Raw genomic sequence first — 11,564 nt, forward strand, 5'->3', positions numbered from 1 at the left:
TACTTAAATGGTAGCTCACACTTTTCCTTTTAAACTAGAACTTCTTGCAAACACTGTGGTTGCACGCTGAAGTATCGTTGCCTCGTCCACGTGAATGACGAGAGATTTAACGTCCCATTTACCAGGCTTCCTTGGGCCCTTGTATTTTATGGCAGGAGGAACGGGAAATTTGGAAGGAGGCAGCATTTCCTAGCTGGCTGAGGAGAAGGCAGTGGCCCCGCACCAGCCGGGCTCCCGCGAGAAGGTGCGTTTTCACGAGGCCAACCCACGCCTGCGCCCCATCCCCGCGGGGAAGCGGCCCAAATACCTCCTAACTGAACCACGTACTGTCTCCCCCCCAGTAACTTAAGGGGGAAGGAGAAGGCCCAGCACCGTTCAGAATCAGCCCCTGTAATGTGATCTTCCCCTCACACAGCTGGAGCCTTCCGCGGGGCTTTTTCTGATGCTCGCCTTTTAAATATTCATATGGTTTTGCTTGCTGTAATTCCAAGATGAGATTTTTATCTTAATCCGCTCCACCTGAGAGAAGTATGTTTCATTAACGTCTCAAACACCATACCATCACAAGCATTATCCGGGAGAAATGGACTTGTCATCTGTAAAAATACAACATAATCTACCCTAGTTTTCCGGTTAAGTGAACAGGACACGAGGACTAAAGAGACTCAGTGGAAGAGCTGTTATAGCTACTGATCTTCCCTATTTACATCCAATTCACCTGCTCAGTGGTGCAGGAGATTTGGGGGCTCTGCTGTTCCTGTGCCCCCCGGGAAGAAGGGCCCAGACCTCCGGGCCAGCCCTCCAGCGTGTCCTGCTCTTCCCATCGCGGCAGCGACTGCTTTCCAGGGCGCCTGGCCCGTTTCCCCTGCCTCCAGCAGCACGTTCAGAGCGACAGAAACTAAACTTACGCTCGTAGCACTTAACACCTGCCTTGAGGTTGGGGAGCGAATGGGCAGCAGAGCCATGTCCTGCAGGTAGAGCATCCCACCTACGCAGGGGCTTTGCACCTTCGGCATTTCCGTGGTCAGCGGGTCCCTGCTGTCATTTTGCAACGCTTTCTCTTGCCCATCTGGTTGCGCCTGAGGCAATGGAAACTGTTAAACACAGTTTGAAGCACAGCTGTGAACACAGGGCTGGAAGGAACTTCCTGGCATGTCACATCCCGCTCCCTACGACCACAGGCGCCGTGGCCTCAAATCCCTCCGGTGCCCTCTCAACGGCAGCCAGATTCTGCCCTGCTTCTCCCACCCAAGAGAATAAAGGGAAATGGCTGGAAATCTATTTCTCAGCCTAAACATAGGCAAGTTTAGACCTATCCATCAGGTTAAGTGAGCAAAAAGCATCCGGACTGCATGCTGGTGCTGCTGCTTATAAACGAGGAGGAGGAGGGAGAGGCTGCCTGGGCAGATGAGGAATTTGAAGCTCTGCTTTGCCCCCGCACACTCCAGCAAGCTGAACTTCGGCTCTGCAGGGAGAGCAGCACGGTGACAACAGGCAGACGGGGGAGCAACCTCGTGTCTCAGCTGAACCCTGAAATTAGAGCGTGCACCCCTACGGCGGCAGCTACGCCGGCGCTCCAAAGGAACAGGGAAAGCCTACCTAAATCCACCGAGGGGCTCCCGTGGGAAACGAGGAGCCGGGTCCTTCGTCCCCCACCCTGTGGCCTTGAGGGAAAACTGCAACAAGGCACCAGAGCCGAGGGACCAGCTTTTTCCAAGAGCTTTCTACAGTGCTGCGGGCAAGGCTGACGGTTCTCTCGCATCGCTTCTCACCTCCTCGGCTCTACTCCACACCTGCCCTGGTGTCTTCTTTCTGCATGTTTTACCCACTATTAATCATTCATCTTTACTTCCAGTGCCCCTATTAATAGAAAAAGGGCCAGCTTATATTCAAGAGCTTCTCTGCACTGAAAACATATTTCTGGTAACAAATGCTCTTAGAGCACAGGCTGCATTGATTAACGTCTCTCAAGATCTCACTGCGACGTGCTTCTGGAGCCCGCAGGTCCTCTTGGTAGTTCTCTCATTTTCCACTATTTATTTTTTTTTTTTAAAAGAGAAATAAATAAAAATCACAGCACACACAGAAGGCAGTTTCCTCATGTCACGCAGGCTCCTGCAGCAGGCGCCGATGGATTCGGCTTGGGGGCTGAAAGATGGAGAGAGGGAGACGGACACCACCTCATCCAGCTTCTCGGATAATAAGGCAAACTTCACCTACAGCCTTTATTAAACAGAAGAGTGGCTCTCAAACAGAAATCACACTTCTATTAAACTCAGCGCAAGAACAGACACTAGTGTTAGTGGACCCCCTAAACAAACCCAGGGAGGTGGAGTTCTTGACGTACGGAGGAAGGTTGTGCGTCAAGGGATTGAGCGTCCCATCTTTGCCTTAAGCCACGACTGACCGTGGGAGAAAACAATCCATTTTCCGCGCAGACGCCTCAAAAAGCCTTTCAGGACCACAGCCGAGCTGCTAGAGCAGGGGAGCTACTGCCACAAACAGCCTTGGCTCCTGGTTAACGTGGAGAGATTTACTTCTGGCACAGACTGAAGGTGACCAATAAAGAAACACAAAAAGGAAAAAAAAATGGATTTTTTATGAGAAGGAACAAGAACAAGGTTTCCCACCTCCTTCTCAGCAGCGTCATCTACTATTTTTCTTTTGGAAATTTTGGAGGTCTGGCGAGTTTGGTGGCACTGCAAGGGCCAAGCGAATGAAACCCAGCGGAGACTGAGGTGATCGCTGTTGTTTCCTCCTCTCCCGACACCTATTCATGTTAAATGGAGAATTGTTCTCTGAGCAACGCAGCTTCCCAATGCCTTGATCAAACAGCAAGCACTACCGCAGCTTCCAGGCCATTCAGGGAGGCTTCCAGCAAAACCAGAGAAGACAAAAGTGGGCAATTCCAATATTAAAAAAGAAACAAAAACCAAAAAGTGATAGAAAGTCCTTCCAGGTCACCTTCCTACAGCATCAGAGAGCAGCGCGAGATTAACAGCCTGGCCACCCTCGGGAGACGCGAGGCCGAGCAGCACTTCTGTGCCCAGGTACCGGCTGGCCCTCGTCATCGCATTCACATCGCGGACGCGTGCTGTGCGGCAAACAAGTGCGGTGGGACGCCAGCATCCTCCAGCGCTGGCAGACTTCCAGACGTGAACATGTGGGAGTTCAAGAGTTTGGTTACTTTATTCTTTTTTTTAATTCATGGCTCTGTGTAAACCTCAGTTAAATGTCAACTGTGTTCCGCCGCGATACCGAGGGAATGTTTTCCCACAGCCAAACTACATCATACAAAGACTTCTGGCTTTAAATAAGAGCAGATGACAATGCCTCACAGGTCTCTGAGCGGGATGCACAGCTCCAGGAGGTCGGACCCTCCTCGCATCCAGCTGGAACCAAACATCCTCCTTGCAAACAGTCCCAGGGGATCAGCAGAGCCGTATAAAAAGGCAACCTCCCGCCTCCGCGCGGAGAAGTGCGAGCCCTCCCCGCACGTCTGTCCAGCGCTGCTGGCACCTCCAGCCGTTGCACAGTTTATACGCTCCTAGCAAAATCCCTTGAAGAGACATCGAGGAGGGTTCAGGTGAGGCTTGGGGACAGCGCTGTCACGCAGCCCTCTGCACAGCATGGGTCTGCCCCGCTCCTTCACCACCGCCGACGCCGCCTGCGTGCGGGGCTCAATATATCTTCTGTCGGCTGGGCAGGATGGCCTCCTTGATGAAAGAGAAGATGAGGAGGATACCAGAGCGCTTGCCCCTCTTTCCCTTCGTGAAGTAATTGGAGACCACGTCATCTGTGGAGGGAAGAGGAGAACAAACACAAAACCACTGTCAAGACAGCTCCAGGACAGATCATCTGATTCCAGGGCAACACACCAGCCACCTCTAAAGCTCTATATTTTCATGTTTGCTCAAATCTGACCTATCTGAATGTTCCAGCAAGCCACTCATAGGTAGCTCAAATCCTTCTTCAGCTGTAGCATGAAGGGAGAGTCCAACGAAGGCTACAGGCCCCAGGACTAGAGAGATGCAGCACCATCATCACAGAATCAGACATAAACTCAGAACACCTCTCCTTCTACTCATTCATCCCCCACCCGGCAGACATGGTAGAAGCATCCCTTTCCTTCCTTCGCTTTTGGAAGGACTTACCCAACCTGGCTTGAGCTGCCCCCTCTTCCCTCGTCCGTTTGTCAGGACTGCAGAAGCACTCACCTCCAGGCTGCACTGTGGAAGGCAGGACGTTCTCTCCGGCCGACAAGGACACGAAAAAAGCAAAGGGAATTAACCACAGGCAGAACGTGAAGTAGGCGAGAACCTGCAGGCACAGCAAGAGAAGCGGTGAAAGCCAAGTCACGGCAGACCCTCTGCAGCACTCGGTCGCTCACTCAACGGCCCTTCACCCTGACCTCTCCTGTGGGTAGATGCCCTCAACTTGCGGTGCTGCCGTAGTCCAGTTGGAGAACGGCAAAACCGGCACGTCTGATCCACCCCCTCCTTCCTACCCCCAGAGTAAACCGCAAATGGGCCGCATCCCAGGGGCCCAGCCGAGAACTGCTCCCTGCTTCGCGCGATCTCCGGCTGCCCTGCGACGGGAACCCCGCAGATGGGAGGGAGACCGGGAGAGCGGCCTCCCCGCTGACTCAGACCTCATGCAGATCTGTTGCTTCGCAGAAAAACCACCCCACTGGGCCCGATCCGTGGGCACATCTGGAACGCTGCCTCCAGCTTCCCGCGCTAACAAGTCAGTCTGCTTTTGTTTTGTGAGCCCTGCCGAGCTCCCACAGCCGAGATGGGGAACTGAACCACGCTCTGGCTCCTGCACTCATTGAGGGAGAGTCCAGATGACCACTCCAAGTTGTGCCTCTACACTGTAGACCACGGGTTTCTATCAGACCCCCTCGAGAGAAATCCTCCTCATACCTCCCTGGGACTAAAAGTAACAGTCAGGTTTGCTCCCACCGCAATGGGGGGTCCCAGGGCAGGACATTAATTTAGCATCACTCACAAGAGCACCCAAATTGCTGGTTATGAGAGTACTGACCAGCTCTGACCTATTTTACTGCCAAGAGGTGATGATCTGTTACAGTTGCACAGCAGCTTCCTTGTGCATTGAAATACCGAAAAAGTGTTAAATTTCATAGTGGCTTTTTTTTCCCTAACTTCCATTAAGTGGCAGCTACTGCTGGGCCAAAACAGACAGGCCCCTTTGAGAATCTGGGTCTTAATCTCCCTTGGTAGGCGTGAGGGTGGTGAGACAGTTGAGTCAGGACATCAGAGACACAAAAAGAGTGAGGAGCGATTATTCCAAAAGGGAAGTGATTTGTGTTCAGCTTGAAAAAAAATTCTTTTTCTACTTTTCCTAACTTGCAGCACTTCAGAAAAAAAGTCCGTGTCAATATTTCTGCCCTTCAGTGGGCTGAGAAAGCACCAAGTCCACACTCAAGGGCTCCAGGAAAGACACTGGAGCTTCCCCGGGACATCTAAGGGAACAAGCAGAGAAAACCTCCAGAGAAGTTGTGAGAAAAATACTCTCAGCGTGTCTCATAGCTGCCTGAAAAAGGGGCAGAAACCCATTTTCCTCTTCTCCCCTTCCCACCAGCCTACAGCCACACGCTGCTCGGAAGAATAAGGGATTAAATCAGCTCCTTCCACAAGGAGTCTCTTACCTCAGAGAACAGGTAATACTCTTCAGCAAAGTACTGGAACGCTAAGTAGTGATTCAATATAACCAGCACTGCCAAAGAAAAACAAAGTCAGTCTCCAGTCTGAAAACCGCAGCTGATTTCAAGGCGCCCTAAGGAGGGCAAACACCTCTGTCACCGCAGACCTCGGCAGCTTGTCACAGTCACCGCTCCCCTTTCCCAACAGCCCGTATACACCTGGAACCTTACTATTGCTAAAATATTTTCGGGTTGCACAGGCATCTAGTGAGAAGTGGTGTGAGCAGCCAGAGCCCCCGAGTCCTAGCTTCATTTTATTACTCTGTACAACCCTAGGCAAGTCCCTTTTCCTCCTGGCACTGCGCTTTACTCGCGCGGTCCCAGGGGGCATCTGGAAAGCCCAGCCTGGTACTTGCTAATGCTGCACGACATTAAGAGAGAAAGCGAAAAATCTTGTGTCCGTGACAGCTGCTGCGGAGAGAAGCTATTCTGCATCTGTAAAACAAGTCAAGCTGAAATGCAGCCAGGACAGTAGGGTTAACGCTGTCCTCAGCAGAGAAAAACACCATTTAGCTCTTAAAGACCAAGAATCTGAGCCTGCTTTTGCCTTTTTTTCGGAGATGCCAACACAGTACCTCCAACCCAGGAGCACTGCGTCCGTACAGCCCAAGGCAAGAGACATCCGACACCAAATGTCACATCCTGCATTGCTTTCCTACCTTCTCCGGCCTAAGAATGTACCAAGATCCAGAAGGGAAGAGCTACTAGACGAGAATCCAGGCCTGCTGGATAACGCAGCTCCGGATCCGTGTATCGCAGGAGAGCTACGCTCATTTTCAAGCAGCAGATAAAATTCTGCCCACTTGAATGCTTTGAGAAGATATTTTAGTCGTACACAGACAGCACCCTGAAACACGCATAAGAACTCCAGAAAATCACGCTGGAAGAAATTTCGCCCATTCAGTACTTAACGTGTCACTACAAATCATTCAGAAGCAGAGGTTTAAAGTCACATCCCAGCACAGCACTCTAAAAGGTGCAGGAGAATCGAGAACTCGTGTTGGACGGAAACCATTTGAACTACTCGGTGCTACCAAAATCAGTTTAAACGACAAGAGCTGCTGGCACATCGTCTCGGACCGAGCAGCGCACTGAGTCGCGAGTTCGGCCTGCGACAAAGCTCTGCCTACGCGTCGGCTGAGCGCAGCAGGTAAATGAGAGGGGAGGATCAGTCCATCGCTCTGCTCTCTCTCGGGTGCCCGAGGCATTACAGCATCTCGCACAGACACAGCTGAGAGCAGTTTAAACCTGAAGCATCCGCCGCAGAGCCCGGAGCCAGCTCCAGCCCCCCCAGAACTCAGACGCCAAAGGGATCGTGGCTGGAACCACCCGGGAGTTGCCCTGCACTCGAGACACACGGCCCTCAAAGCCTCTGCAAGAGGCCAAGCGGTATCAGCGCTGCTAGTTTAAACCGCAGCTCAAGCACCTGGAACAGTCCTGTGTCTGTGCCAGCTTCCCAAAAGAAAAGAAACGTCCTCGCGCTCATTTAATACCGCGGCTTGGCCAAGCACAGCAAGGAAGCCTGCGGCAGACCCAGGAAGGGAACCAGGACGGCCAGAGAAACCAGGCTTGCAAATACCACAGGAAAGGTTTAAATGTGAAAGATAAAAATACCCGATTTAAGATCTGTAATCCATTTTTTTAAACTTGGTTTTCTATAGCAATCTTGATGAATTTCCAGATACAGCCTTAGACATTTCAGAACTTTCTTTTCTCTAAACATCAGCTCCTTATAACGATACGTTACATATTGTCTTTACAACACACAGTCCAACATGACATCATGCTATAATGTACACACTATCGTGGGGGGGTTCCACTTTGCTTTAAAAACCTCCCTACTCTTTATCAAGACAGAACGAGTGCCCAGAACATGAGATCTCTCCACTGCGGCCTCCAAGCAGCGCAGAGGAAGCTGAGTTTCAGGCTAGCGCACAGAGCAAGTCCTGGGATTTTCCCCAGCGTTGCCGCTGACTTCAGACACGCGTCCAGGGGAAGCAGAACTGACTCGAGGGCGAAGCCTAGTCCTGCGAGCCCTGCACAGCCGAAGGCCTTTCCCGGCCCTGCTGCCGACTCCCAGCGTCGCAGCCCAAGACGAGACGAAACACAGAACTGAAGGGCGCTTCCCGAGCCRCCCAGCCCAGCCCGCAGTTATCGCCGGCAGCCACATCGTAAAGCGCGATTAAAAGGTACTGTACAAAGCTCAAAGTCCTGGCTCAGGCCTTCCTAAAGCCACAGGGGTGCAACGACAAAACCCCAAACTTTGCCACCATCTGGCCAGAGCTCACACTGCAATGGAAGAAAAAAGAAAAAAAGGAAAGAAAAAAAAGAGGCTTTCTCTGTCCCCAGGGCCCATTCGCCCCAGAAAGACTTGCCACCCTTCCCTCCCCCTCCACAGCCCCACTCACCGCAGGACAGTATAAAGTTCGGAGACGTCAGCATGATGAACGGGAACGTCTGCAGCAAGCCGAAGTACACCAGGTTGGTGAAGAGCCCCACGCCCACCATGAAGCCGGGAAAGCGTTCGAAGAGGTACAGGCCCACGAGCACCGCCGTGGAGAACTGCAACGCAGAAGGGGCGCTCAGCACCGCGGCCCCGCGGGCGAGCGCCGAGCGCCTCCAGACGGAGCCGGGCCTCCGCCAGCGCCCACCCCGCGGCTCCGTTTCACGCGTCGGCATCGTGCAGAGGAACCGCAGCTAAAGATCGTTTTGTTCCGCCGCAAGCTCTCTGGCTGAAGAGGCAAAGCGCTGCCGCGTTCGCGCCTCACGCCCACGGCTCCCCGTGCACTCGCCGCCGGCGGGCTCCCCCCCCAGCTGCACGCGGGCAGCCCGGCGGGCACGGAAGCGGGAATCCCGGCGTTCTCAAGGTCGCTTCCACGTGCTCCGCCGAGAAACACGTCTTGCATCTTCTCCGGAAGCAGGAGACAGTCTCCGTCGCTCCCCCGAGGAAGGCTGCTAGCAGCGGCTAATGCAAATAGGGGCTCTGCGGGGACGTGGTGAGCTCTCACCCGCTCGGCAGAGCTCCCCGTGCCCGCACGCCCCCAGCCAGCACCGGGCCTGCCACGCAGTGGCACGCTGGGGGACGTCCAAACCGGAATCCCACGTTCCTTCTGGGGCTCCTGCCAGGATGCCCATGCCCTGCTTTCCCCAACCAGGGATAAAACGCGTCGCCCAGGAAAGGTTAAGCAGGATCATCGCCCTCCCAATGCAAACAAAGCGCAATTTAGAGGCTGTTTATACAGGCAACAGTCGCTGCCCACCTCCCTCCTCGGGGCTGGAGCCGGCAGAAGCTTCCCGAGCCCTCGTCCGCCCGGCACGGAGGAGGAAGACGGCAGTTTTAGCCGAGTCCGGAGCAGAGGCGCGGCGTCACGGCTGCCCTGCTGCGAAGGCCTTCCGCAGGGAAGCCGGCTGCTGCCCGGGATGCGATTTGGGCAGCGCGGGGGCGCAGGGCCGAGGGCGCTTACCCAGATCATGTACTTGATTATCCTGCGGGTCACCACGGTGTACTCCTCGATCAGCTCCGCCAGGTAGTAGAGGCCCGCGGCTGCGGGGACAAAACGGCTCGCTGGGGCTCGGGCACAGCGGCACGGAGGACAAGGGGCTGCCGGGGGGGGGGGGGTCCCGTGTGCCCGGTTTGGGAGCGGCTGGAGGCCGGGATAGGACGGGGCCCCCCCCCTCCTCCCCCGTCCCCAGGGTCCCCCCCGGACCTCGGGGCACCCGCTTCACCTCAGGGCCCGCAGGGGAAGCGGCGGCGGCGGCGGCTCAGGGCAACGCGAGGTGCCGGTGTCACACCGGGCCCGCGGGCCCAAGCTCGGTGCCACCGGGCGCTCAGGGAGCCGCAAGCCCGGGCTGCCCCCCCCATCCCGCGTCGGGACATGGGCGATATATCGCGACAGAGCCCAAAGCGAGGGGAAGCTGCGGCGGGCTCCCCGGAGCGCGGCACCCCAGGACGGGCCCAGCCCCCGGTGCGGCCCATCCCAGCCGGCGCCCCGGGGCGGCGGGACCCCCTCGGCCCGGCTCCCCCGGTGCCCCGGGACCCCCCCCCATCGGCGCTCACCGATCGCCAGGGTGACGAAGGCCACCTGGATGAGCAGCGACAGCCAGCTCAGCGCGTAGATGAACCACATGGCGCCGCCGCTCCGCTTCTCTCGGGCCGCTCCGCACCGGGCCGCTTCCGCTGGGGCGGCGGCGCGCGGCGCTGACAACGCGGCGCCGGAACAAGCGAGCGCCGCCGCCGCCGCCGCCAACGCGCAGCGCTGCGCCACAGCGGCCCCTGCTGGAGCGGCGGGGAGACGGCAGCCGCGCGGCGACCCGGCACCTGTATACGGACCTGGCAGTGTATAGGGACCTGGCACCTCTACAGGGACCCGGCAATGTATAGGGACCCGGCACCTCTATAGGGACCCGGCACCTGTTTAGGGACCTGGCAGTGTATAGGGAGCCGGCACCTCTATAGGGACCCGGAAATGTATAGGAAACCGGCAATGTATAGGAACCCGACACCTGCATAGGAACCTGGCACCTCTATACGGACCCGGCAGTGTATAGGGAGCCAGCACCTCTATAGGGACCCGGCAATATATAGGAACCCGGCACCTCTATAGGGACCCAGCACCTCTATAGGGACCTGGCAGTGTATAGGAACCCAACACCCACATAGGAACCTGGCACCTGTATAGGGACCCGGCACTGCATTGGGACCCGGCAATGTACAGGAACCTGCCACCCGCATAGGAACCTGGCACCTGTATAGGGACCCGGCACAGTATAGGGACCCGGCAATGTATAGGAACCTGGCACCCACACAGGGACCTGGCACATGCATAGGGACCCAGCACATGCATAGGGACCCAGCACTTGCATATGGATCCAGCACCTGCATAGGGACCCGGAGCCTGTACAGGGAGCCGGCACATGCATAGGGACCTGGCAAAGTATAGGGACACAGCACTATATAGGGACCTGGCAACATATAGGGACCTGGCACCTGCATATGGATGCAGCACCTGTATAGGAACCCAGAACCCCTATAGGGACCTGGCACTCACATAGGGACCCGGCCCATGTGTAGAGACCCAGCACCCATATAGGCATGCGGCATCCGCACGGGACCCGGCACCTCCACAGGGATCGACACCCACACAAGGATCCTGGCACCCGTATAGGGACCTTCCTGCACCCATATAGGGTGCCAGCGCTGGGACCACGCAGCAATATAGGGGCTCTTCTGGCCCCTCATGGGGACTCTGCATCCGTATAGGGACCCGGCACCCACACGGGGAGCCCGGGCCAGGACCCCGCATCCATACGGGGATCCCTGTGCCCTCCCTGGGGTCCCGGGCTGGGAGCCCTGCACCCGCATAGGGGCCCCCCCGCCCCCATATAGCGCCTCCTGTCCCCATAGGGCTCCCGGGCTGGGACCCCCAGCGCCCCACGTCTCCGCTGCCCCCAACCCGGCTGGATCCTGCCCCGACGCCTCCGGGCGCTGCCGAGCCGGAGAGACCTGGGGGGCGAAACCCCGGGAGGGCGAAGTGGAGCCCGAGCCTGGGGACCTGTGGGTCTGTGTCCCTGGGGACACGGGACGGGACAGTGTCCCAGGGGACATGGGATGGGACAGTGTCCCCAGGGATGTGGAATGGGACAGTGTCCCTGGGGATGTGGGATGGGTCTGTGTCCCAGGGACATAGGATGGGTCTGTGTCTCGGGGGACATGGGATGGGTCTGTGTCCCTGGGGACGTGGGACGGGAGCGTCCCTGGCTGCTCCGACGGTGGTTTGGGGCCAGGCTGGCTCCGGATGCCCCGGGAGCGCTGGGTGCCGGGAGCCGGGCCGGGGGAGCC

At 56.6% G+C, this 11,564-nt stretch overlaps 1 protein-coding gene across 1 annotated transcript; it reads right to left on the minus strand.

The window, feature by feature from the left end:
• Positions 1-2,053: 2,053 nt before the first annotated feature.
• Positions 2,054-9,912, minus strand: TEX261 (testis expressed 261). The gene is made up of 6 exons (XM_026070618.1): positions 9,783-9,912; positions 9,190-9,269; positions 8,134-8,287; positions 5,672-5,739; positions 4,218-4,320; positions 2,054-3,796 (listed from the first exon to the last, which is right to left on the minus strand). Exons 1-6 carry the CDS (start codon positions 9,850-9,852, stop codon positions 3,681-3,683), a joined length of 591 nt encoding a protein of 196 aa, XP_025926403.1. The 5' UTR covers positions 9,853-9,912; the 3' UTR covers positions 2,054-3,680.
• Positions 9,913-11,564: the final 1,652 nt, after the last annotated feature.

The sequence above is a fragment of the Apteryx rowi genome, unplaced genomic scaffold (assembly GCF_003343035.1).
Source record: "Apteryx rowi isolate R43461 unplaced genomic scaffold, aptRow1 scaffold_315, whole genome shotgun sequence".
NCBI classification, from domain to species: Eukaryota; Metazoa; Chordata; class Aves; order Apterygiformes; family Apterygidae; genus Apteryx; species Apteryx rowi.